This window comes from Osmerus eperlanus, chromosome 12 (assembly GCF_963692335.1).
Source record: "Osmerus eperlanus chromosome 12, fOsmEpe2.1, whole genome shotgun sequence".
In the NCBI taxonomy this organism is placed as follows: domain Eukaryota; kingdom Metazoa; phylum Chordata; class Actinopteri; order Osmeriformes; family Osmeridae; genus Osmerus; species Osmerus eperlanus.
In genome coordinates this window covers 9,786,265-9,813,647 of record NC_085029.1, presented here as the reverse complement: position 1 = coordinate 9,813,647, position 27,383 = coordinate 9,786,265, and the positions used below count along the sequence as shown (strand labels likewise).

At 43.7% G+C, this 27,383-nt stretch overlaps 3 protein-coding genes across 7 annotated transcripts; all 3 read left to right on the top strand.

Moving 5' to 3' along the window:
• The first annotated feature begins 35 nt into the window (after positions 1 to 35).
• tsr3 (TSR3 ribosome maturation factor) lies at positions 36 to 2,073 on the top strand. Its single transcript, XM_062474660.1, has 6 exons — positions 36 to 399; positions 540 to 750; positions 888 to 1,081; positions 1,246 to 1,413; positions 1,683 to 1,737; positions 1,894 to 2,073. Exons 1-6 carry the CDS (start codon positions 279 to 281, stop codon positions 1,994 to 1,996), a joined length of 852 nt encoding a protein of 283 aa, XP_062330644.1. The 5' UTR covers positions 36 to 278; the 3' UTR covers positions 1,997 to 2,073.
• Positions 2,074 to 2,581: 508 nt separating this feature from the next.
• On the top strand, positions 2,582 to 11,454 carry pdpk1b (3-phosphoinositide dependent protein kinase 1b). Its single transcript, XM_062474637.1, has 14 exons — positions 2,582 to 2,741; positions 5,241 to 5,510; positions 5,727 to 5,769; positions 5,903 to 6,040; positions 6,436 to 6,580; positions 6,726 to 6,823; positions 7,010 to 7,085; positions 7,257 to 7,325; positions 7,522 to 7,618; positions 7,768 to 7,941; positions 8,182 to 8,399; positions 8,602 to 8,659; positions 8,938 to 9,090; positions 9,188 to 11,454. The coding sequence occupies exons 1-14, from the start codon at positions 2,718 to 2,720 to the stop codon at positions 9,299 to 9,301; spliced, it is 1,677 nt and encodes a 558-aa protein (XP_062330621.1). The 5' UTR covers positions 2,582 to 2,717; the 3' UTR covers positions 9,302 to 11,454.
• Positions 11,455 to 11,754: 300 nt separating this feature from the next.
• kctd5b (potassium channel tetramerization domain containing 5b) lies at positions 11,755 to 27,235 on the top strand. 5 transcript variants are annotated; one of them, XR_009931837.1, is made up of 9 exons: positions 11,755 to 12,085; positions 19,740 to 19,848; positions 19,990 to 20,081; positions 20,484 to 20,579; positions 20,775 to 20,906; positions 22,970 to 23,095; positions 24,146 to 24,224; positions 24,821 to 26,923; positions 26,960 to 27,235. XR_009931837.1 is itself a non-coding variant. In XM_062474662.1 (8 exons), exons 1-7 carry the CDS (start codon positions 11,870 to 11,872, stop codon positions 24,194 to 24,196), a joined length of 822 nt encoding a protein of 273 aa, XP_062330646.1. In that variant the 5' UTR covers positions 11,755 to 11,869; the 3' UTR covers positions 24,197 to 24,224; positions 24,821 to 27,235. The 5 variants fall into 5 exon arrangements, 4 of the variants coding, with proteins under 4 accessions (XP_062330646.1, XP_062330647.1, XP_062330648.1 ...); XM_062474662.1 differs by having other exon boundaries at positions 24,821 to 27,235; XM_062474663.1 differs by lacking the exon at positions 24,146 to 24,224 and having other exon boundaries at positions 11,757 to 12,085; positions 24,821 to 27,235.
• Positions 27,236 to 27,383: the final 148 nt, after the last annotated feature.

Genomic DNA, 27,383 nt, shown 5'->3' with positions numbered 1-27,383 from the left:
GCTGATCAAAATACGCAAACTGCGCCTGCGTCTCTTGTGTGCACCACATGAATGCATGGCTGACATGTCAGTGTATTGATATTGCGTTTGCTAAGATGTTGTCTAAGAAAGATCAGCAATCGGTTTACAAATGTCATCGTCCATCGGAATTTGGTGAAGGATATGCGTTCTTGGTAGCCACTAACTAAGTGAGTTTGCTGGAAGTTTGCTCACTCTAGTCTGAGATAGTTCGCCAGTAAGTCTGACCTAGCTAGCTACATTTTAAATAGTTTATTGTCATGGGACGAAAGAAGCAGGGTAAATTTGAGCGTTCTGACAATAAAGGGAAAGATAAAAGACACAAGATGAAAGGGAAATCCCTTGAAACTTTCACAGAAGAAATGCACGGCGCATTACAAGGTAATAACACAAAGCTACAAAGGCATTACTTTCTGTTTCTGAAGACTAGTCCAGTATTATGTATAAATATTAGAGGCACGTCCAATTAAACAAAAATTATATGTCCTTCCACTGTAATCATTATCCTTTTTGTAATTCAGCCACATTGCACCCAGAGGAAGGAGAGGAAGCTGCCCAGGTGAAATTGCCCTGTCCGCTGGCTATGTGGGAGCTTGGCCACTGTGACCCCAGGCGCTGTACTGGCAGGAAGCTGGTCCGTAAAGGCTTTGTGCGTAACCTTCGTCTTAACCAGAGGTTCAATGGCCTCATATTGAGCCCCATGGGCACAAAATATGTCACACCAGCAGACCGGTGAGTGTTGAGTTGCAGGGTAAAGGTAATGGCATCAGTCCGGAAACGTTAATATAGTTGGCAAAATCTTTATTAGGGACTGTATCACTAACTCACATGGCTGAATGTACTGAATGTGTCTTCATATGTGTTATCAGAGAGATTGTGGCTCAGAGTGGACTGGCAGTCATTGATTGCTCTTGGGCCAAGCTTGATGAAACTCCCTTCAGTAAGATGACAGGGAGTCATCCTCGCTTGCTGCCTTTCCTGGTGGCAGCAAACCCAGTCAACTATGGCAAGCCTTGCAAGTTATCTTGTGTTGAGGCTTTTGCTGCCACGTTCTGCATTGTGGGTAAGGCGAGATCTGATCCACAAGTGACTTGTAGTTGTAACCAATACTACATCAGTCGAAACACCATGACACAATTAAAGATGCCACTATATGTTTTCTTATGGGATTTTTAAGATTCTGGTTCTTAGTTTGGTCTATTATGATTGGTCATGTCTCTATTGCAGGCTTTCAGGACCTGGCTGTAATCCTACTGAGAAAATTTAAGTGGGGTACAGTATTCCTGGACCTGAACAAAACACTGCTGGAGCGCTATGCAGCCTGTCAGTCAGAAGACGAGCTGCTGGCTGCTGAGAAAGAGTACATCAACAAACAACCAGAAGAGGCGGAGTTTGGTTAGATACAATAAGCATTAACTTCAACAACAACAAAATGTGCCATCAGAGGGCAATTGTTTTTTTGCTGCAAGACATAGATACAAAATAGACATAGATACATGACTATAAAATACAAGATGGACATTTTAGGAGATATAAGATTAGTAGATTACTCATTTAATGTTTGATCTCATTTTTCCTCAAGATGTACGGCTTTGGAACATTTTGTTATTGAATACAAAAATATACAACAATTTCCCTTGATTCACAACATGTTGTTTTTGCAGATCCTTTCGATGTTGACTCAGGGAGGGAGTGCATGAACCTCAACAGACCTCAGTGGTGAGACATCTATTTCAAGTTGTTTGCTTGTTAACATATCCATTGGACCCTTGTCAGACGGTTGCATTTCTGTTGCAGGAGTTACTTTAACAAGTTTTTGTCTGTCATGCAGTTCTAAAGAATGCCTTGCAGTACTGATTGTTTTCTGTGATTTAGTGTTGCTGAGGAAGATGATTCAAGCAGTGACGAAGCTAGGGTGTCAGAAGATGGTGAAGATGATGATGACGATGATGAAGAACTAAAGGAACACAGAAAATGACCCCCAGGATTGTTAAAACAACTGATTTGTATTAAATAACTTCAATTATTTACAATAAAATAAATTCGCTTTTCTAATCATGTCAATAGCAATTGGAGGAATTGTGTAAATCATGGTATGATGTTTATTTCCAATTTGTAAATAAATGTTTATCGATAGCTAAACGTTCATTATTATTAACACATTATTTTGATTATTTAAATGGTAGATTATGGGATTCTAGTTCCCGTAGTTCCAACTGGGGTATTAAATCCTGGTTTCCCAAAAACTTCAGAATACTAATAAGAAGGGAGATTTATTGAGCGTCCGAGTCTCAACAGAGATATCGTCTAAATATGGTAACCTAGGACACATCACACATGATAGGAAAAGTTATAAACTGTTGCTGCGAGACGTCCAAGGCGATGATTTACCGAAAAGCATAGACGCTTTTTTATAAGGCAATATCAGATTGGTAAACTATTAGCGTTAGGGCAGTAATTGCTAACAATAAAATTGCATTATAGCTTTCAAAGTAGTTATTATTCTGACCTTTCATGAAGTTTGGTAAAAAAAAAGAAGAAAAAAGCGAGGGGGCGGATACAGGGAAGTATCCTCTCCTGTCTTTGCGGTAACATTGTTGTGGAACGACGTCACAGCTGGAAAATGAAGGCGGTGAGGCAGCCATTACTGGAGGTTCTGTAATTATTTTATTCCAAATAAATACTCGCGGAAAACTTCCATGGCAAGAGCCACAAGTCAATTAGTAAGTATTGCAACTTTCATCCGAATATCATCTCGAAGCCATTGCTTTAGATGTTGTGTGTGGCGGCAGTTTGACAACATTTTCGATGCGTTGGGCCTTCATTTCAAACAGCGGTAATATCAGGAGGACCTTGCTAACGTCGTTACTGTTGTAGCATAGCATGCTAGCTTGCTAGCGCAAGCTTATAATATACTTCGCTGGACTGACTAATACTAGCTATGTGCATTATTCTCTTTATACTACTGCCAAACTGTCTTTGACAAATTAGTTTGCGCTTTTTTATAACGCTTACTAACCCGCAACATTTAATCAATTGTTATGATTCCCCCCTACGCGCTTTAGTCTGGCAATGCGCTTGAACTGGTTCAGTCTATTTACTGGAATAGTTCCATGTATCTGGGTTTATGTTGTAGCTTTAGCTAAGTGTCATACATGATCAACCCAGGCACATCCATTGAATTTGCTAACAAATCTTTCCATGAATATATTGATTTGTGTTAATCTCAGAACAGTTTAATAGAAAAGGCCCTGTTGCACTTCCTATATTTTGTCATATTTATTAATCCCAATAGAATTAAAAGTTTCTTTAAACTCAAAACGATATGTTGCAGATTGAGTATTGGAGTCTCGCGGCCTTAGCTGTTTCAACATGTACATAATTTGCTTTTTCAACAGTCACACATTTTTGTGCAGTATTTGAGAAGTCCGTTGTGCTCTTCAAATAAGTCAACCAATCTCGCTGTTATCGGCAAATATCTAAATTCTAGCTAACATACATACATTAAGCAAAACAGATGTCCATTAACATTTGAACGAAAAGTTCCAAAGACTCATTCTGTTCTAGACCCCCCATGCTACCAGCTAGCTAGCTACATTGCTGGATGCTTTTCGTCAACAACTTTGCGTGGTTGGAATCTGCTGGCTAGCTAGCTAGGAAGTCTACTTGGTCGGCTAAAAGGTGTGATATTATGCAGCAGTGCGTGTTTCGTTTGTCATGTCGGTGGTGGATAGATGGTTAGCTAATTGGCTTATCAACTTCTTGCTGCCACTGCCCTCTTTGACCACAGTAGAAACAGTCCCATCAAAGTTGTGCCCCACTTTAGCTAGCTAGCGTTAGTGTGTTACTCGAGCACAGCTGGCGCTAGCATGTTGGTTCATCACCAGCCTAGTGAGCTAGCCCGCTGTTTAAACCATTTGGCTAGCAAACTATTGGTCAGTAGCACAGTGGCAACACAATTAACTGGCCACACCAGTTCTGTATATTTAGTCTCTTAATTTTACTTGTGGGTTTAGTGAACACACTGACAGTGTGATCATTATAGATTCGTGCATGTTGTGGCCCAGCCAGGCTTGTCTGTCTCGTTAGCTACCTAACCATTAGCTAACTAGCAAGCCATCGAACTATAGACAAGCACCTAGCGCTAAACATTTATAATGTGAAACATGCTCCATAGATACTTAAATTTCCGTTGTCATTTAATTAATACAAGCAGGAAATTATAGTGTAGACTATATATTTTTGAAATTGGTTGCATGGAACGACCTTCACATTAACGTCCTTTCTGAAATTGTCCCCTTAGCTGCAGTTGGCAAATGCTAACATGGCGAGCTATATTTATAGCCTAGCTATAACGATTTACTAGCGTTGGGGGCATCTAGCTACCTGTATTTACAGTTGACCATTATAAGGTACACGCCAGCACGTTTATCATGATGGTCACCTAGCTATGTAAACAATGTTATGTCGAGTGAGCCGAGCTGCGTATCTCATCAAACTTTACGTCAGTGACTGTCACGTGGAAGATGTATGCAACTAGCTAGTCTTGTAGCTAAATAGTATTTTACATCATGGCCGGTAAAGGGCTGGGCCCACTGTAGCTAGCAGTACTAGCACAGTGAAAGCCACGATTTAGATCAGTCTCTATTACCTTGTGTGTATTTTAAAGCACCTTCAACATAATGCTTCGAATAGATGAATGACGGACAGCATTGTTGGGCAATGATTCCATATTAACTCTGTCCTTGTTTACTTATAATCCCTAAACGATAATGTTTTTCACTATTTGTTGTCCTTCACGCCATCCATGATATATTTCACCACCTTGTGCATTAGATTGGCCTGTTAACGATCATGGAACCGTTTCGTCTCATTCGTGCTTGTTGTTATAGTGCGGTTGAAAACATTTGAATAGCATGTAGACTAGTCATTTCCATTTTTAGCATGTAGACTACTATATTTACTTTTGCACACTGGTAACATAATTGAAAATAACGCATTTGAAGATAGTTTTATATGCTAAATGTTTTCACACTTCACCTTCACAATTTTCCCCTTTTTAAGTGTGAAAGGATTCAGCCTTTTTTTGTGAATAAATGCCCATTTTCTCAATTAGACTTACACAAATGCCTACAGTTTTTTTTATTATGCTTTACTGGAATATCCTTAGTCAATGCTGTACTTTTCAATCAAGGACGCCCCTGTCTTTCTTCCTTTTGCAGTATGATGTTGTGCCCATTCAATCCAGCGTTGTCATCTGTTCCTGCCCACATCCATCAATGGTAAGAAATCAGCCCGACTCCTGCTCGCCACTTGCTATCCCAGGCGCAAGTAGCAGTCACTGTACCAGCATGGAGGGATCTGCCTCTGAAGCTCGGGCCTCGAGCAAGCCTGCCAGCCAGGGCTCAGAGCTCCGGACGCCGCAGGCCCGTAAGAAGAGGCCCGATGACTTCAAATTCGGCAAGATTCTGGGAGAGGGATCCTTCTCTACCGTACGTAGCGTCGCATTCCATCTCGGTTATGAATTAGCTTGAGATAGTTGTCGTTACATGCTTGCATTCTTGTGGTCAAATACTTGAGGTACTCATCTTCAATTATTTTCAACCTGATTGATTACAAAGGGCTAAGACGTTTTAATAAAAGCTAGCCTCTGTTCAAGGCATTTTAGGATTCTAAACTTTTTGTTTATACTGTCTTTCATTTCATAGGTTGTCTTGGCAAGAGAACAGTCAACGTCAAAAGAATATGCAAGTAAGTAGTTGTTCTTTGGTGTGTAATAAAAGGCTGAATAAATATTTAACAACATTAGTATATATGACTGTCCTTTTGACTTTGTACTTAGTTCAGCCCTCTTGACTAACACCAATATATTGTTCTCTTTCAGTTAAGATTTTGGAGAAACGGCATATTATGAAGGAGAACAAGGCGCAGTATGTAAAAAGAGAAAGGGATGTGATGTCAATTCTAGATCATCCATTCTTCGTGAAACTCTACTTTACGTTTCAGGACGATGAAAAGTTGTGTATCCTTTCATTAACAAGAGCAGGGCGCCACAGACTGGTGCCTGAATGACTGCAACACACAGTATGCATCCTGTGCCCCCCCCCACCCACTCAACCCCAATTTGACAATCCAGTGTGAATGGAAAAACAAGGCTGCGATGTTTACACAAATATAGATGAGGAAAGCCTCATGTCGAGGCTAATGGTTAAGTGCCTGCGTCCAGTATAATTGATGAAATGAATAAAGTGTGTCATTGGATATGGTAGTTAAACCTTCATCATTACTGCAACCAACTGAAGTACTTCAAAAAGAGCTATCAGTAACAGAATTATCTCATCTTTCTTTGTTGTTGTTTGAGTATACACTGTTCTTGCTTTTTGTAGTGTGACATTTTCCTTAACAACCCTCTGTCAGATTTTGGCCTCAGCTATGCTAAGAATGGGGAGCTTTTGAAATACATTCGCAAAATCGGCTCTTTTGATGAGACCTGTACTAGATTCTACTCGGCTGAAATAGTTAGCGCACTAGAATATTTGCATGATAAGGGGATTATACACAGGTAAGAAAGTTGCAGATATGAATATGTATAATATACAATCAATTCAGTTGTAAATCAGTTGCGATACAAACATTTTACAACAAACATACCAGTTTTGTCTTGTCATGGGAAACATCCACCTCACCTCACATTTTTCCGCTTTTAGAGACCTGAAACCTGAGAATATTTTACTGAGCGAAGAGATGCACATCCAGATAACAGATTTTGGAACGGCAAAGCAGCTGTCCTCGGATAGCAACCAAGGTACATTGATAATTCTGTCCACGTTGTTTCTGTCGAAGACCCAGCTTGTGTGTGCCTCATCCTTTACTCTATCCGAGGGAACTGCTTTCCTCACGCATCACAACTCCTCTTGTCTTGTGCTCTGCTTGTTTGTAACCTGCCTCATGTCACATACTCAACACGATCAATTCTTCTATCGTCCCACAGCAAGAGCAAACTCATTTGTAGGAACTGCCCAGTATGTGTCTCCTGAGCTGCTGACGGAGAAGTCAGCCTGCAAAAGGTGAGGGAGGCCTACCACTCGACACCAACCCTTTAGACAGCTGATGTAAAGTCCGTTTCGAGTGTTAGGCCTATAATACGTTAGATTTTGCATGCATTGTGGGAATTGGGTTTCTGGACAAGATGACCAAAAATGACCTGGTGGTGGTTCTTTTTATTTTGTTTTTTTTAGCTCTGACCTATGGGCCCTAGGATGCATAATCTATCAGCTGGTGGCTGGGTTACCACCATTCAGAGCTGGGTAAGGACAGTAGGATGCCTGCTTGTACCTTCACAAAACCAGCATATTTAACCTCCTAGTTGATAAGTTCAAGAGCAATTCTGGTATTATGGTGGTCGTCTCTGCTCTACAGATCTTTTATAGACACCCTCTCACATTGTCAACTTTTTTCATCCTCTCAAAATATTCTCCACATGATGTGTATTTTCCGTACCAGAAACGAGTACCTAATATTCCAGAAGATAATAAAGCTGGAATATGAATTCCCTGAGAAGTTCTTCCCCAAAGCCAAGGATCTTGTCAAACAGCTTTTGGTAGGTTATGTTTTCATCTTCACAGCCATCATTAACACCACTAACAGCAGGTACTGTTTGTATTTACAGCTACGGTATGTGCAAAGCAAACATGGACTCTTCAGACAGGTAGAACCTCAGTTAACATTACGCTGTGAACTTCCACGTAGTCGCTGGACCCCTCCAAGCGGATTGGTTGTGAGGAGAGTGGAGGGTACGACCCTTTGAGGGGACACCCCTTCTTCGAGACCATCTCCTGGGGGAATATCCACTTGCAGACCCCCCCAAAGCTGACGCCCTACCTGCCGGCCATGTCAGAGGATGACGAGGACTGCTATGGAAATGTAAGGACACCCAGGTTGACTGATGATGATAATGATGCACCTTGAGGCCTAAGAAAGACGGTTGGATCAGATTTTCATGACGTTTTGTTATTCAGTTAACGTGGGCTGAGCAAGTGAAATGGCAACACCCAAACACTGTACCAACCGGCTGAATTTTTTTCGTATCACCTGATGTAGGACTCTCATAACATAAGTCTCCATGGTCTTCTTAATTACCCCCCCCCCCCCCCCCCCCTCTAGTACGATGACCTCCTGAGCCAGTTCAGCAGCATGCAGGTGGCCCCATCCAGCTCCACCCACTCCCTCTCCACACCCGAGTCCATTCCCCCACAGAGGTCCAGCAGCAACATCGAGCAGTACATCCACGACCTGGACAACAACTCCTTTGAGCTGGATCTGCAGTTCTCGGAGGTGGAGAAGCAGCTGCTGCTGGAGAAACAAACCAGTGGAAACACCTGGTAATGATGCCCCTTCCCAAGGCCCGCCCCCTCCTCGTCTGTCTGTCTGAGTGTGGACAGGCCCTGATGTATCATGTAATGCAACAGAAAAAGTATTTGAAAGGAAACTGGTAGAAAGTGTCATATTTGAAAGGAAATGCATTTTTATGTCTATTGAATTAAGATTTTCAAATGTGTTTTGGGGGGTTTCTCATTCACACAGGCATCAGTTTGTGGAGAATAATTTGATCCTTAAAATGGGTCCGGTGGATAAGCGTAAGGTAAGTGGATCTGTCTTGCTAAAACTTCCCTTTTAAATGTTTGTCTTAACCTGTTCCTCAGGTCTCCTTAAGTCCAACTCTGTCCTCCAGCTAGTGTAGTGGATTTGGTCAGGTGTGGTGTCAGTGGGTTCAGTGTCATGTGGTGTTGTCTAAGAAATATTTCAGTTTCATGAAAATGGATCTCAGCCAACAGTGAAGGGGAATTCCCCTTCTGGTGGGGAATGTCACACATACACTAGCCCCCTCTGGTGGTCATGTTATGTTACAACACTTTCCAGGGCCTGTTTGCTCGGCGGAGGCAGCTGCTGCTCACTGAGGGGCCACACCTGTACTACGTGGACCCTGTCAACAAGGTCCTGAAGGGGGAGATCCCCTGGTCCCCAGAGCTGCGCCCCGAGGCCAAGAACTTCAAGACCTTCTTTGTTCACACGGTAAATGTGACGAGAGTAGTGGGTTATTGGTATCTGTCTATAGTTACTGCACTGTGAGTCGGACAATTTTTTAATGGCCTCTTTAATTTCCTTGCAGCCCAATCGAACATACTATCTGATGGACCCCAGTGGAAACGCTGACAAGTGGTGTAAGAAAATCCAGGAAGTGTGGAGAAAGATCTATCACAAGCACCAAAATCCTGGCCTATAGGAGAGCAGTTCCTCCTGTGACCACTCCTTCCTCCTAGCTCTGAGGCCAATCACGGAGCAGAGTAACACCCTCTTTTAGTGCCCTTCATCACCGCAATGTAAACAAACTCTTTTAGAGACGCTGGCATCTATGGCATCTAGACCTTGTTTATTTTCCTTCTCTGAAATGAGCAGAACCAATAGGAAAAAAGACACCATGGGATTCAGGGTTGCTTTGCTTGTTCTTTGTGCTCTCTGTGAGTCTTCTATTGCATTTTTTCCATGTGTGGATGATGACTGCTACCATGCACATTGGCTTCTTGTACATTCTGCAGGGGAAAGAGAGGACAGGCTTGTCTGTAGAATTCCACCGGCATAGGTACCATTTAGGACCATCTCTCAGTGCAAGGACTGGGCTCCTGCTTCAGCGACACCATAACACAATCCAGCATCAAGCATGAACCAGAGCCTAACCCTCAGTATCATACCTTAAACCATATCCTAATACAAAATTGTATGCTTAATGTTTCCTCAGACCCTAACGCCATTTATATACTCCATAGTTCCAAGCCGAACACAGCCCGGTTCGTTATCTTACCTCAACTAGACACGAACCCAAATAAAGTCTATTTTTGTCAGATTCCCATGGTTCACATAGTATATTTTATTTTTGTTCTCTAGGCTCTTGGTTCTTGCTGATATATTGCCCTGTTTGGGTCATTTACTGTTTCAGAACCGAGTGCTGGCCCCTGTAATGTCAGAGTTGAATTGGTTGCTGCACAGTTCAGTTTGGGCTTTGGTTAGACAGTGAGAGAGGAAGTTAGTCAATAATAGACCTGTTTCATAGGGGGTGGGTGAACATGCCACTAGCTTGTACTCTTTTTGTTTTAATCATAAGACTCGCTTAGATTTTCTGCACAGCCAGTTGGTAGCTCAGGCTTGTCTGCTTCTCTTCCGGGGCACTGGAGATTTAGTTTATTAAAGTTAAGGTGGTTATTTTGACTGCATTGGCAACCATGGCTGATATTATTGAATTATTTGGCTGTTCTGTACCATTCACTGGCTATTTGTGGTTTGAATACTTTTTTTTTTTTTTTGGGTGGGATAATTGGTTCATCTTAAGTTTGTTCTTTCGGGGAAAAAAGACTAAATCGAATGCTGACCACCCCACGTTGAACAGGAAAGATTCAACACAGAGATACATGCATACTATCACTTCTTGGAAGCAATCACAGTAAAGCTGTATTCCCAAGGCAAGTTGGCAGTTTCCTGGTCGGCTTCTCAAGGTTCTTTTAGTGTCCCTATGGTTTGTCTACATGACACCTGGCCCACTATAAATTGTGCGATGGATTAGAATTTTGCTCTTTTTTTCCCTTTATTTTATTAAAGAAAGATATAATAATACTTTAAATTCTGACATTATCTTGCGGTCCTCTCGAAGGACTCTTCCTCCAGCCGAGTCAGTGTGCAGTGTGTGACTGGAGCGATTGGATAGCAGCCTCTTGACCTCAGGCTTGGGCTGAATGTAGATGGATGTCAGCAAAAGGGTATCTTCTGTGATCCAAATAACAGATGAAATTGCTGTATCCGCTCTAAAGTTGAGGAAACGCTACAGATAAAGAGTTTCCTCCTCTCTTGCTAGAACATTTTTAAAATCAAGATGGCGCGGCAGTCGGTTACATTGTGTATGTAATACTCTACCTGGTTTGTAACCGACTAGAACTGTGATGTACAGATGATGTATTATTGAAATCTGAAGCAAGTAATGCAATGATATTAGGATACAGTTTTTGTATTTTTATTCTTGTATAAGGTTATTTGATGGCTATTGTTTAGCCTCTAGTTCATTCTGTGTTATTTAAATTCTAATATATGAATCATATTTGGATTGAAGTCATGTTCAGGGGCCATGTTGTGTATGTATTGAGATGTAAAGCCTTTGAATGTGAATAATTATTGTAAACTATAATATTTTACAGCTTTTTTCTTACTATATCATATACATTTTCTATTTGCTCAGTGATTTAATCATATTTCTGATAATTTAATGAATCTGTTCATTCTCTCTCTGATTATTTGTGCGCTAGGTCAGTAGTTGTTGAATGATGAATTTTCCACGTAATGCTTGGTAGTGCAGTAATTAAAGCATGTAGGGATTTAGGCATACAATAATGACATGCCTCCTGTCTTCTTTCAACCAATATACTTAACATGATTAGGCTACATCCTCCCATGAAAAGAACACTTAAAATGGTTATGAACAATGCAATACAAATATAGTTCCGTTTTCAATGAGGATAATACGGGTTTTAGACGATTTATATTTAGGACCTACAGCAATATAGATAAGGTACTATCTAGTTTTAGAGACAAATGCCTGAATTACCATTGTCAACAAGGGTAGAAATTAGTTGGAGATTTAAGATTTATGTGGCTGAGATATCAGTAATCTTCGTTAAAACGGTATGACCAGCAACACCTACCCGTAGTAGGTGGAGGAAGAGGAGTGGTTCAGTCGCCTTGCATGAAGTGTAGTCTACTGTAGAGGGCTTTTGTCACGGCAGTCGTACCAGAGGGCGGAGAAGAGGGGATGGCAGAAAACAGCTCCGATATTAGCGGCGCCGTTTACCGGAGGTGTCTGCCTCATTATACCGTAGACAAGACGGCCAGTATCGGGGCTTCGAAATGGATCCGCTTAAACGTTGGGGGAACGTATTTCTTGACAACACGACAGACACTGTGCCGTGATCCGAAATCATTTCTGTACCGACTGAGCCAGGCTGACCCCGAGCTCGACTCCGATAAGGTAATGTTAGCTAGCTAGTAGCGGAGCTAGCCTGCTATCTTCCAAACTCTGCTTTTGTGAATGGTTTAATTTCTAGAATCAATATACGTACATTTTTGTTAATACAACTTTGCATCTCTTTGAAATGTCATTGTTAATAGTTTATTTGAGAGACCTGTTACAGTAGCAACATATTTTGTTTCCAGCAGTTAGCGAAACAACGTAAATTAATCCCAAATTCCAACAGCCATCAAAAGGCATGACGTTAGCTACTAGCTAGCTATCTGACTACAACACAGGCTAGGTTGAGGACAAGCACAGTCTGCCACAATGATGATGATGGTGTTGCTGACTGTGCTGTCTTAGTGTGTGGCTAGTTGCAGACAGAAAGAAAGCTTGCAAAAAAGGCACTGCCTAGCTTGCATGCTCAGCTACCTGCTCCCTCTCAAACTAAACTATGAAGTTGTTTTTAGTAAACAATTCTATTCAGCCAGGTATTTTTTTTATCTCATCACTGGTACCAGCTGTGATATGTTAGTTGATATGACTGTTGGGGACTTGGGGGCTTGATAACATAAAATAATCAACTGGATTATTCAACTAACAGAGTTGTTCAAAGAACGAAAAGGCAGTTTGTCCTGTACGAGAATACAGGCAGAACAGCACAGACAACCTGAACAAGATAGATAGACCGTACAAGTCTGGACTCCCCATGCAAATGTCCCATCCACAGGGCAGGCCCACTATTGTGCTGTGTCACTTGACTCACTCACTCTCTCTTTCTCTTTATTTCTCCCTCTCTAACAAACAATGACCACCCCCTGTTCCCTTTCCCCTCTGGCTCAGTGTCTGGTCTACATAGAGCTGCTTGTGTGGATGCCCTCATCCGTGTGGGATGACTGCTCCAGCCTTTACCAAGTGGGGTGAGGCACTGTAAACGTGAAGCCAACGGATGATGCCACTGAAAGGCTCTGTTGGTCCATCTGCCATGAGCAGTGGGCGATTAATGTCCTTGTCTTCACCAAAGCAGCACTGTGTGTGTGTGCTGAGAGAGTGAGTTTGTGTTGTTCTCCACCATCTTCCTATTTCATTACGGTCCGTTGCACTTATCTACTACCACATTTAATCTTAATCACTCCGTCACATTCTCTTGTTTCAGATGCCTTTAATATTAACATCCAAATCACATAATCTCTGAGTAATCAGTGGCTTTTTGGGTGATTTATCCAAATGTGAACAGCTGATCATAAATGGAGCAGCCCAAGCCTATCCAAATCCCCTAAGTGCAGATTGGGCTGCCAGGCTTATGGTATGTATGTCTGCCTGCCGGCACATTTGACTAATGGCAGCTCCCTATATACAGTTAGGTCCATAAATATTTGGACATTGACACAATTTTCATCATTTTGGCTCTGTATACCACCACAATGGATTTGAAATGAAACAATGTTTCATTGTGCTTTAAGTGCAGACTTTCAGCTTTAATTTCAGGGTATTTACATCCAAATCAGGTGAACGGTGTAGGAATTACAATACATTTTATATGTGCCCCCCCCCCTTTTTAAGGGACCAAAAATAATTGGACAATTGGCTGCTCAGCTGTTCCATGGCCAGGTGTATGTTATTCCCTCATGGGAGTTCGTTATTTCATTGACAAGGAGCAGATAAAAGGTCTAGAGTTCATTTCAAGTATGGTATTTGTGTTTGGAATCTGTTGCTGTCAACTCTCAATATGAAGTCCAAAGAGCTGTCACCATCAGTGAAGCAAGGCATCGTTAGGCTGAAAAATCAAAACAAACCTATCAGAGAGATAGCAAAAACATTAGGTGTGGCCAAATCAACTGTTTGGTACATTCTTAAAAAGAAAGAACGCACTGGTGAGCTCAGCAACGCCAAAAGACCCGGAAGACCACGGAAAACAACTGTGGTGGATGACAGAAGAATTCTTTCCCTGGTGAAGAAAAATCCCTTCACAACAGTTGGCCAGATCAAGAACACTCTCCAGGAGGTAGGCGTATCTGTGTCAAAGTCAACAATTAAGAGAAGACTTCACCAGAGTAAATACAGAGGGTTCACCACAAGATGTAAACCATTGGTGAGTCTCAAAAACAGGAAGACCAGATTAGAGTTTGCCAAAAAACATCTAAAAGACCCTGTACAGTTCTGAAACAACATCCTATGGACAGATGAGACCAAGATCAACTTGTACCTGAATGATGGGAAGAGAAGAGTATGGAGAAGGGAAAGAACTGCTCATGATCCAAAGCATGCCACCTCATCAGTGAAGCATGGTGGAGGTAGTGTTATGGCGTGGGCATGTATGGCTGCCAATGGAACTGGTTCCCTTGTATTTATCGATGATGTGACTGCTGACAAAAGCAGTAGGATGAATTCTGAAGTGTTTCGGGCAATATTATCTGCTCAGATTCAGCCAAATGCTTCAGAACTCATAGGACGGCGCTTCACAGTGCAGATGGACAATGACCCGAAGCATACTGCGAAAGCAACCAAAGAGTTTTTTAAGGCAAAGAAGTGGAATGTTCTGCAATGGCCAAGTCAATCACCTGACCTAAATCCAATTGAGCATGCATTTCACTTGCTAAAGACAAAACTGAAGGGAAAATGCCCCAAGAACAAGCAGGAACTGAAGACAGTTGCAGTAGAGGCCTGGCAGAGCATCACCAGGGACGAAACCCAGCGTCTGGTGATGTCTATGGGTTCCAGACTTCAGGCTGTCATTGACTGCAAAGGATTTGCAACCAAGTATTAAAAGTGACAATTAGATTTATGATTATGTTAGTTTGTCCAATTAGTTTTGGTCCCTTAACCCTTGTGTTATCTTCGGGTCATTCTGACCCATCAGTCATTGTGACCCACCTTCGTATTGCGACAGATTTACCGCATACAAAGACAAAGTGAAGCATATTCTTTTAACCGTTGGGCTGTCTCAGACCCCCCACATTGCAAAGGTTAAAAGAAAATTATTTTAATTTGTTTTTGTATTGGGTAAAATCGGGTAAACACAACGATGGTTCGTTATGAACCTTTGGGTCATGTGACCCGAAGGCAGCACGAGGGTTAAAAAGGGGGGGGGGGCACATATAAAATGTGTTGTAATTCCTACACCGTTCACCTGATTTGGATGTAAATACCCTGAAATTAAAGCTGAAAGTCTGCACTTAAAGCACATTTTGATTGTTTCATTTCAAATCCATTGTGGTGGTATACAGAGCCAAAATGATGAAAATTGTGTCAATGTCCAAATACTTATGGACCTAACTGTAGCTACGCCCTGCTAGACCTATAGTCAGCCTTTATGATGTTCAGACACAAGCATCTCGCACATGAATGAGAAGCTTGTTTTTCTTCAGTCACCTCACGCAACCCTGCATGAGCTGGAAGCTCCGATTGATAGGCTAACGTAAAAAAAAAAACAGTATTTTTTTCCTTTCTCGGCAAGGGCAGTGTTGTGTTTCCCAGCCAATGAAACGAGTGTCTCAGTCTCCTAGGCTGACGAGCTTCAGGAGGGGGCCTGGATTATTTATGCTGTTGAAGTGAGTCTGTGTTACACGTTGGGCCAAGATGGAACGTGAAGAGTAGAGTGGAAGTACGGTCGGTCACAACTGCTGACGGATTTAGATATCACCAATGTTTCTGCGTCCCAAGGGTGAATTCTAGGAACTGTACTCAGTGTACTGTCACGTCAATGTTTGGAGAGAGAATTACAACATAGACTGTCTTAGTGATGAGCCATGTTTAACAGAAGCCTGGGTCACTGACATCAGAGTTCTAGAAGCAGATAATGGTATGTTGGGGGTGAAGAATAGTATATACTTACTACGTAGCAAGGTACCTTCCAAACAAAACAGGAAGTTGCTAATGGCTGTACTAACTGATGACTTGAGCACCCCCTAACAAGTTTGTGATGCCTGTCGCGGTCGGTGTGTGATGGCAGGCCACTCATCTAAGCCCAGCACAGGAACACTCAGGAGGAAACACAGCTCTCTAGCTCTGAGAGCTGCATTAATATTTCAAGAATTCCACTCATAAAATTCTTGTTCGGTTCACATCTTATTCTTTTCACATTCGCCTACGTGTTGCCCTCCTGGAAGGTCCTCTTTGTTGCGCGTGTGAGGAGAAGCAAAGGCCGCATTTAATGCTGGCCTCAAACGTTATCTCATGCCTGAGCTCACAGCGGGAGGCGGTGTCAATATTTGACGGTGACATCAGCTCCTCGCGCCGTCAATACCGCCCTCACGTAGCCTCCCATCAGCACAAACACCGGGGGCGTCCGGGATCGCAGACCTAGTGACCAGCCCAGGGTGGCATCATTGCTGTCGTCCTCCCAAAGTGGCCCCTGTGCAGAGCCTCAGTGATGGTTAGACTCCCCCATACACTAGCTGGCTAAAGCTAGACCCAGGTTCTCCCAGATAACAACAGATGAGTGTCACTTAAAACGTTGCACTGTGGTTGGTTTGTGCTCCTTGGTTGATGCGGCAGTGCAGAGAGGAGCGAGTGCTCCGGACAGCGGTGATTTCCCGCTCTCTCCAAGCCGCAGCCAGAGAACTCTTAACAGGCTCTCATGACGGGGGAAAGCTTTTAGGGTCTTCTAAAAGGAGCTTCTCATTTAGAACCTGAAACATTCATCCATCATAAATTGTTCAGCTAAAAGCATCGTCTGGGGCGCCGGGATGGAAGATGGGTGCCATGTTGTGAAGGCAGAAGAAAGAAGTCCCCCAGAGGAAAGGTCAGACTTAGTTTCAAATGACTCCCTGCAGTATTTTCAAATAAGAGACTTGTGTCCCACAGTGTTTGGTATGTAGGCTAATATGTGGATTATTATGGACCTGCACTGTATGAGGCCTTCCATAAAGAAGGTTTTGCTTGTCCATTATTATTAAAATGAGTTATAAATATGTAAATTTGTGGCTCTACAGCCAACGGACATCCACCATGCCGAGATCCCCCATCATGTGACTACGCAAAGGTCTGCATCTTTCAAATCTCTTATCGGCAATTGTGTGCAATAGATTCTAAGCTACTGACCAGTGACTGCTGATGTTCCAATTTCCTGGTCCCCCTATCGTGGAATTTGACCAACATTCCAAGATTGTAAAAAGGACTTTTTAAACGTTTCAACTTTGAGCTTCCAAAGTCTAGAAGTTGAAAACTGAAGGAGTTGAGGCAGCCACAGTGCAGGACATCAGACATGCATGTGCTTGAAGGGTGGGTCTCAGTGGTATTTCCTGTCAGAGGATATGTATTGTGCGTTGGGTCAGAAAGATTAGTCTGGGCCATAGGCTACTGCTCAAGTTGTCCTCAGTGATGAGGCTTCCCTCTCAGTTCATATGAATGCTTTATTGGCGCAATAAGAAATATTTCAAACATTGCCAGCACAAAACATACGATATACAAATGAAAACAAAAAACTACTCATAAAAAGTATGACACAAAAAAGCTTGGCTTGTTCCATTGGCCATCCCTGAGCCTATGGCTCGCCTCCACAGACTTCCCCTTCTCATTTTTAGCCTGTTGGCCACTTTCCTTCCTCTGTGTCCACAGTTAAGTGAGAACTGTGAATCCCTCCTGGTGATACTTTGGTTGCACAGTCACTGGTCAGAACAATTGACGAGCATGTGATTTGGTAGGCGTAAGTAAAAAAAATAATTAAAAAAAACACCACGACTCAGAGGAGATAATCTGCGTCTCCTCTGCTCGGTGCATCCCGTTTCCCCCTCAGCCCCGTCTGTATAAACAAGTCTCTCAAAGACGGTTTGATGAGAGGAGTGTTAACTTACATCCCACAATAGCAAAGGTGCTGAATTATGCACGCCGGCTTACTAGTCAGCGTCTTCTGAGGATCCTGCGTGGGCATCTCTGGTCAGTCGTACGGTCCCTTTGAACAAAAACAACCCCCCTTCACTCTTCGGTCCTCTCTCTCCATGTCCCCACGGTCCTTTCCGTATTCCCCAGCTCGCTCTCCTCCTCCCTGTTTGTCTCTCCGCACTCCCCCACCCTGGGCCCCCTGGAGAGTGGCTCTTGTTTTTCATTAAAACACTGTGTCCTTTGTTTGTTGGTTCACATCAATCACGAGCCACTGCCCTTCTAATCACCACTCTCTCAGAATGGGGTCACCCGAGTGAGGGCTCACCCACAGGAGCCTGCTCACCCTGGGGACCAGCTCCGACAGCTAATGAACAGGGGGGAGAGCCCGAAGGAGGAGGCGGGATGGTGCCCTGACTCAAAAGTTCATGGATGTCGCCTCAAATTGATGCCAATAGCAGAAGCAGATGAGAGACTTTGACATCAGATGAGAGACAACTTGGCCTGATTGAGTCCGGATTCAGGAGACTGTCTGTACCCGTTTGATTGGGATTTTCTCTTATCGAAGGCCCTGTGTTGACCACTGGTGCTGACAAGGCCAAGCGTTCAGTTTTGGGGCTTAGCCCTGCTTCTGTGGGTTTGGTGATGCTGCAGATCCGTCTGTGTGTTGATGTCTCTTCATGGAAAGAGCTTTGGGCTGTGGCTGTTAGTGGTGTTGGTGTGACATCTGTAGATGGGTGACCAGCTTGGCCTGTCCTCAACCTCTACCTGTGGTTAAATGTTCATGTCTGTTGAGGTGTGAGGAGCTGACATTGGGACCAGAATAGAGCTGAAATCCATGGGGTCCTGTGGGGTATTTTTACTATGGAAAAGAGGTCAGACAGCGTAAGAGAGGGTTCAGATTCATTACCACAGAGAATGCTCTGGGACATTTTTTCATTATTGGAAAGACTAATGGGTTTCTCCAAGTTTGACGACAGCCCATCTCTCCAGCTCTGACGGGTCGAGGGAGCTGTAAATGTGGGCTTCTATGCCACCGCGGGGAGGGGGGTTGTTTGGATTTGACTGTGGCCGTGGCCTGAAAAGTAGGAAAATGAAGCTTGTGTTCTTGTGTAAATGATGTTGGCACAGCTGCAGTCAGTGCACGGGCCTAAGGTGACTGGGTGTCTATCCCAAAGCCAGATTTTCAAGTATGCAAACGTACACATCCTGCTGCCTTAAGTGGATTTGCACAAAGTTTGCATTTATCCCCTCCCTACACAAGGTTTTGGCTGCTTCTAGTGTGATCTAAACCGCTGCAGGAAAACCTGCTTGGTCACTGTTGTTTCAGTTGTAAGTTTAAGTGTGTTTTTGTAGGATTTGTTTAGACCATCTCGACTTAATAACTTACACCTGACCCACAGCCTCTATTATCGTTTGCTTTTAGTGAAAGAAAACACGCCAGTGACGCACCGGTCTGTGCTCTTCCTGGTTTGCCACGGCAGGATGGCCGTGGTATTTTCCTCTGACTCGGGTCCCCTCTGTGGATTCAGCCTCCTGTTCCAAATCTCTTTCTGTTCTGCTCTAATTGTTTTAACCTGCCCCTCCCCAAGAGACCCAGGTGTTCTAATCACAGAAGTAGGGGAATGCCCAGTGGTCCTGCTGCCATGATGAACAAACCCCCCAGTGCAAAAGGGGACATACAGGAATGACGAGCGGAAGGCCATGGCTTACGTGTGTGGTTGCGTGCGTGCAAAGAAGCCACACCACTAGGCCTGAATTTGAAGTTTTGACATATTAGAATTTCCCTCTTCTCTCTTTCTCTTTGTCTCTCTCTCTCGCTCTGCCTTTGTCTTTCCCTCTCCATCTCCAGGATGAAACTGGTGCCTATCTGATAGACCGAGACCCTGCATATTTTGGCCCTGTGCTGAACTACCTGCGGCATGGCAAGCTGGTGCTGAACAGAGAGCTGGCAGAGGAAGGTAGGACTCGCCACAGAACTGGGAACGGGAATGCAGTCCTGGAACTCAACCTTGTACAGTCCCCTCAGGAATATTCCTGTGGGGGGGAAAACACATTAAAAGTAAAATGTTCTTTCTTTTTCATTTTTTTTTTGTTCCAAGGTGTTTTAGAGGAAGCTGAATTCTACAATATCACATCTCTGATAAAGCTCCTCAAGGACAAGATCAGGGAACGTGACTGCAAGACATCCCAGGTAGGGCTTCCCCTGTAGCTCACCGGACAATGATAAAGGCTTACCGCATGTGCCTTTCCTGTCAAACTTAAAAGCTGTCCAATAAAGCATGAAAAAGGCTCTAAAAATAAATAAAATACCCATCTCAGGTAGGTGTACGTTTTGGAAAGAGTTTCTCTCCTTGACGATCCATTAGGCCAACAGCCCTTCCTCTGTGAGCCCCGCCTGGGCCGTTAGCCGTCTCCGTGCCGGCGCTATCCCATGATTCACTGCTCCGCAGCAGGGAAGGGAGATGGATGCCGGGCGATAGTGGACACTTAGCTGTGTGTGTGGAGATGTGGAGATGTGTGTGTGCGTTTGTGAGTGCAATTGTCACCGAGAGTGCTCTGAAGTGTCCCCTCACCTGAGCGTCCCTCCCCGCAGGCCCCGGTGAAGCATGTGTACCGCGTGCTGCAGTGTCAGGAGGAGGAGCTCACACAGATGGTGTCCACCATGTCCGACGGGTGGAAGTTCGAGCAGGTAAAGACGTCCGCTCAGCCTCACCGAGCACAGGTTCCCTCTGTGGACCTCCCCCTCCCCGGCCCCTGCAACTCCCACATTGCCCAGAGAATCGATTCCATATTAGGGGGAAAAGTTTTTTTTTCTCAATGCAACTTCAAATGCCTCCCCCTTGTAAATGCGGGCATCCCTCTGTGCTCTGATTGGTTGTTGCAGCTTGTCAGTATAGGTTACGGGCGGGCCCACCAGTCAGAGTTTCTGCTGATTGTGTCAAGGGAGGTGAAGGGGGAGCTGCCTACCACTACCACTTCCACTACTACTACTACTTTGCCAAACAACAGCGGAGAGGTGTGTCCCACAACTTTCTGTCCATGGGCTGGTCACTGCATGGTCCCCTTGTACCCCTCCCCCACCCCCCGTAAACACAGGTGTTGGCCGTCTTGGGTTTTACTTTCATATTTATATTTTTTTTTTTATACTATTTTATGTTGTTTGCTCACCTATGGGGCAAAGAGAAGTCAACACGTGCATCTTATAGTTTGATGAATCTCCGAGTAATGTTTTTTGTGTGTCCGCATCACTTCTTTGCACCAAACGTTTCGTTGACTTTCGTACTGTTACTTATTTACGTGGTTTCTCTAAATTGAAATCCCTGGATCCGTCATGCAAAACAAAAGTGCGTTGTCCCGAGTAAAAAAAAAAAACACTAAAAAACAAAACAGCATCCAGCACTTAACCCCTTTTAAGAGATTCCTTGCTGATTTCGGCTCGGGGATGCTTGGTAAAGCTATTATGGTGCGTGTGTTTGCGTGTGCACAAATGTGTGTGTGTGTGTGTGTGTGTGTGTGTGTGTGTGTGTGTGAGAGCTCTGAATCCTTCCTGGCCCCCTCATCCCCCCCGTCCCCCACCTCCCAACTCCCAGAGGGATCAGGGATTTGTGGATCTCCCTCAGAACTGGAATCTCTCTAAGCGCTTTACAGGGGTCAGATAGGAAACCCCTTGAAAGTCTTCCTCACCAGGGGCTTGGAGGGCAGCGGTGCGCCGACAGTCATATGGGGAGAGCACTTCCCTGGCCACCTGGGTCTTCCTGGCCCCGCCCACAGCCATTTCTATCAAGGAAGTCCTTAGAAGAGTGTTTGGTTAGCTTGTCGCTAACAACGGTTAGCCAATTACTAACAAATCGAAGTCAAGTGAGCTAGAGATGTTTGTTGACCAGTTTGGGCTCGACCAAAGGCGGCTTGGCGCTGAGCGTGGCGGTCCGAGGGGTGGGTGTGTCATCTCTACGTGGGTTTGGTGCGCCAGGCGTCTGAGTGCAGGACAGTGTAACAACACGTTGAGGATGGAGCCGACGACTGGGCCAAAAACTCCTGCCTCGTGTGTGTGTGTGTGTGCGTGTGAGAGGGAGGGAGGGAGCTCTTGGCAACAACAAGGCTCGTCAGAAGAGGCTAATGAGTCGTGTGGCATGCTCCGACATGCACAGCTGGGTACTTAGCTCCACACGCAGACTCAGAACACACGGGGAACAGTGCGGTTAAGAGGCCTTCTACTCCGAGAACTCGGCTTTGTTTGTCTGACACAGTCTAATGCTCTTGTCAAGTCTAAATGTCAATCGCCGTGTGTCTGTTTGCATGGTGTTCCTGTCCTCTGATTGCTGCCCTGGCCTGCATGCTGGCTTGTGTTGTTATTATAGCAGTGGGCCTATATGGTAATGTGCCTGGTCTGTAACTAACCCCCATGCTTGAAACCATTGACCTCTCATTTACAGTCTCTTATCACCTCACAAGTACAACACTGTTTGGTTATTTGTTATCTCGAGCCTCTCTCTCTCTTCACGTGTCTCTGCCTCTTGATGTCTCTCTATGCCTCTCTCTCTCTCTCTCTCTCTCTCTCTCTCTCTCTCTCTCTCTCTCTCTCTCTCTCTCTCTCTCTCTCTCTCTCTCTCTCTCTCTCTCTCTCTCTCTCTCTCTCTCTCTCTCTCTCTCTCTCTCTCCTTCATATACTACCTTGTTTGCATATCTCTCTCTCATGTCTCGGTGTGCCAGCTTTCCGTGCTGCAAAGTCTTCTCTCTCCAGAGGACTTTCCAACTACCGCTACTTTCCCATTCACCCTTTGTTCCTGCCCAAGTCCTGCTTGTGTCTATACTCCGGCTCACCTCGTCTCTGTCCTCATTCAGCCTGCGTGAGGCTCACCTCATGTCTGTCCTGGTTCAGCCTGCGTGAGGCTCACCTCATGTTTGTCCTGGTTCAGCCTGCGTGAGGCTCACCTCATGTCTGTCCTGGTTCAGCCTGCGTGAGGCTCACCTCATGTCTGTCTTGGTTCAGCCTGCGTGAGGCTCACTTCATGTCTGTCCTGGTTCAGCCTGCGTGAGGCTCACCCCCCGTGTTTTCCCGTCTCTCTCTGTGTCCTGTAGCTCGTCAGCATCGGCTCCTCTTACAACTACGGGAACGAAGACCAGGCCGAGTTCCTGTGCGTGGTCTCCAAGGAGCTGCACAACCAATCGTACGGCACCAACAGCGAGCCCAGCGAGAAAGCCAAGGTGAGCCAGCTGGTGTGTGTGTGTGTGGGTGTGCGCGTGTGTGAGAAGGTGTTGATATCAGCAGTATAGCCTTCCAGGAATTCATGAACGGTTTATGTGAATGGTGGCTTGTGCTGGATATCTACATTAACATGAGCCCTGGTGGAGACTGCCACGGTAGATTGATGGCTGGGCTTCACACAGAGGGCTGTTTCAGATGGCCTTGAATACCTTACCTCACGTGAGAGACATTTCAGTTAGTCTATGATGTATTTATAGTAATTTAGGAACATTTTCTTTTTAAACATTAACACAAAAACTAAAGATTCCATATTTGCTATCTAAAATCAGTCCAAGACCATCCATGGGATCGAATAGTCTCAATCCAGCTTAAAGATTTATGACATCTTAGCCTGTAACCTAAACAACCCCCCCTTCACCTAACCTAATCCAGGCTGTTGGGACGTGGAGAGTGTGTTTGGGGATTATGGGAGCATTAGAGGAGAATGGCGTTCTCTCCCAGGGCTTTGGGACCAGAGCAGCGGCCTCATCTCCACAAATTAATACTCCCATCTGCAGGTCCCTGTGTGGGCTTGTTACACACACACACACGCACACAAAACATGCACACACTGCATGAGCTACACACACTGCATGAGCTACACACTACATAAGATACACACGCTACACGCACAAAGAAAGGAAATTGAGCTGGGTATTAAAGTGCATTTTCATCTAGGCCTACAGAGGGGATGTCTCATGATATTGTTTACTGTGGTTGGAAACGAATGCAGAGTTTTAGTACTAGGAGCACTGTGTCAATCAAGTTCAGCCAATCGCAGCAACAGCGGGATGTAGATTCCCAGTCAGGGAGTCACCTTCTGCTTTGGAAAAATGTCAGAGAGGGGGTAAACATTCGGAAACATTTCCCCTCCCCCCCCCCTCTAACCCAACCTTCAAACCCCAGAACATTTCACAACACTCTGACTCCCGATCGTGTGTGTGCGTGTGTGTAAGCCGTGCCTGTGTTGTGTTCCCTCCTCTGCTGTCTGCATGCTGCACGTGGTGCAGAACGAGGAGGACGAGGACGCCGATTATGAAATGAATGACTCTGATTACTGAGTCATCGTTGAGCACTCGTGACTCAGCGGTGAGGAGCACACGGCCTGTCTGTCGGCCCTCTGCCATCCCTCCTCCCCTCCACCCCGTCCCCTACAGTCTCCCCCCCCCCTCTCTACCCCGTCCTCTACAGTCTCTCTCCCTCCCTCCCGCCCGCGCTCTGCTCTGCTTAGTCCAGGCTGCCCTGCGTCTGAGCCGGGCCGCTGCTTCATCAGATCCAGTGCTGCTTCAAGCCACCTCCAGTGACTACATGCTGATGGTTCCCTCATACATGACCTTTATGGAAATAGTGACTCGTTAGTCAAAGCAAATTGGTAGTCTGACCTCGCTTTGACTCTCCCTGGCCTAGTGGAACTAGAGCCCCCATCCTTGAATGTTCCTTTTATTTCGTTGAGTGTGTGCGTGCCTGCGTGCGTGCGTGCGTGCGTGGACGGTAAGTGTCTAATCGGATAAACGGTCAGGCTCGATGTATCGTTTTCAGTTTTAGTAGGCTTGCCCTGTTTACGGCAAACAGTTCATATTTTCCCACTTGAATGTTGAGAAGTAGAATTTGGAGTTTTATAAACTGACAAAAGTGGATTCATATGTTTGTTTTTACATATTGTTTATTTGTACCTGACTTTGTAGATTCTTCAGGAGAGGGGCTCTCGGATGTGAAGAACCAGTATTAGAAGCTCCAGGGATAAAGATGCAAACATATCATGGAAGAGGAGGAATAATTCTCCACATGGAGATGCTTATTGAGGGGATCCTACATTTGTTTGTGTTTTCCTGTTTTTTCTTTTAATTATTATTTCAAAATGTAAATAAGTCTGTTTATCAACTATTTGTGCCTGATTTTTGCCCAACTGAAAATGATGAACTGTAAATTGTTTCATGCTACAAAATATGGCCATAGCCATGCAAGGCCAATGATTCACTCAGGGGCTTCAATTGAGTTTTTTTCTTTAATCTTCTAACTCAAGGGTCTTTTAAGGGATCGTGATGGTCTATATTTATAAAGTCGACACTTCTAATATTGTACACAGTCATCGATTAAACAAGAAACAAGAAGGGAATTTTGCATGTATTTAGCACACTGAGAAATCAAGCTCATATATGCAGGACCATGCAGTAGTTTCTCCTGACCATAGAAAAGTCTAGCACCTCCCAGAGTTTTCAGAGTTCTTAAATAGATGAGATGGTCAGGACAAACCCATAGCCCTACTAAGAGACAGTGTTGTTTTTGCTTTGACTGACAAATATGCTTCCTTAACAGGTTTACCCTCTGTATTTTGGAGGGAAATGTATGTTTAATAAAGCCTTTATTAGGAGAGACATTTTCGGGGCAAGTTTGAATCTGCATTTTTTTTTTTTTTTTATAATGGTGAAGGAATATCAGTTTATATCCTTGTTTTTGTACGTATTCTAAAAGTACATTATTTAACTCTTAAACTGCACGTTTTGTACACTGTATAGTTCACAACTTCTCTTATGGAAGTTGGACTGGATCTTACAAAGCTAGAAAATGTTGATGATGTTGGCTAGTTTTGCATTGTTTGTATAGTAACTGACTGAGATTAGTCAAGATAAGTCAAATAGTTCTGCTAAATATCTATCTCTTGAGAAGATGCCTGGAATTTTTTTTTGATATCCAATGACAAAAATATACCTTGGCTAAAAAAGTTGACTGTTATCTTTTTTTTCTTGTAGGCTGATACATTGTTTTGAAGCATATTGAATTGTGTGATTTAATACACTGCATTCCAAGCACAACAGTGAGGATAACACTGGGCACAATTTGTTTTTAAGCCTTCAGTAATTTTTTGTGTGTGTAAACACTGCATTTCAGGACACATTTCTTTGTGGAGAATAGTTTCATGACTGAGGTTTATCGATTCATTGAAATTGTATTTACAAATAATTATTGATAGTGTTGCCTTTTCCTAATGATCAAATGCAACATCGTATGTGTAGCTTACACATCAAACTGTGTCAGGGATATGTACACTGTTCGGGTGGCCGGCACACTGGACATTACACAGATGTGGACACGAGCCTCCTTTGTCACACAAGTACAGACACCCCTCTGTGCTTACACACACCCTTTTTATATCACATTGAGTGAAACTAACAGATAAGCGCATGTTTTTGATAAACACACACAAGGGCTTTTTAAATGCAAACTATATGATCAACCTAGAGATTCAATAAACTTATAGTGGGTGTTAAGTTTTTTTTTTTTTTTTTTTTCGGAGCTAAGCTATGTTTACATTTGCTACAGTATTCTGAAGCTTTCCAGTTATGCTGCATCTTGCACTCCCTACCTTGGTATATAGGCAATTAGTTGTGACTGACATGTTTGACTTCGGCAACGGCACTCCCCATTCCAGATAACTTTAAGCGCATGTAAATTGATTGTTAATGTTGATGTTTTTTGAAAATTTGTATACTTTTTCAAGATGTTTGCTACCAACTCAACAGTTTTTAGCTAAAGACAATCATACTGTCCTTACTGTGATGGCTTTGTTGCTCATTGAAATGTCAACTGGCGCTGAAGAGGGAAATCTCAAATATCTTATGTCTCATCCCAAGTACTGTATGTTGCAGTGAGATTTATTTCTTATCGGTTTAGTTTTTTTAGTTTGTTCTCAGATCCCACAAGTGGCACAGAGCAGCTGCACTATCTTTACTCTGGACTGTTTACCACTTTTGGCAATTGATTAAAAAAAAACAATAGATAGAAAAAGAGTTGTGGTTCATGCATTCAGTCTGTAATATCTGCAGGTGCCCAGTCTATGTTTGATGAGTTGGCTGATGTCCGCTCATTGCAAACCACTGTTTTATGCATGATTGAAGATGATCACACTTAATAAAAATCTAAAGTAAATTGTTTCTTGCTCAGCCAGAGGAATAACAACTACGACTTATGTTGTTATATCACAACGTCATGTCAACTTTAACTTCTGGTATATTATGCAATGTTTAAAATGTACAAATTCCGTGTGACTGGGATAGATGGTCTTGCTTAGGGTTCACCCAATAAAAAGCTTTTCTCTTTCACACCTAATGTGGTGATAATCATTTCTCATGTTCTAAATGGTAATATTCTGTACTAATTGAATGAGCACTGCAATAAAATGCTCAATTTCTTATTAAAATCTATACAGTAGAAAATGGCAATAACGTGTGATAATCATGTTATAAATAC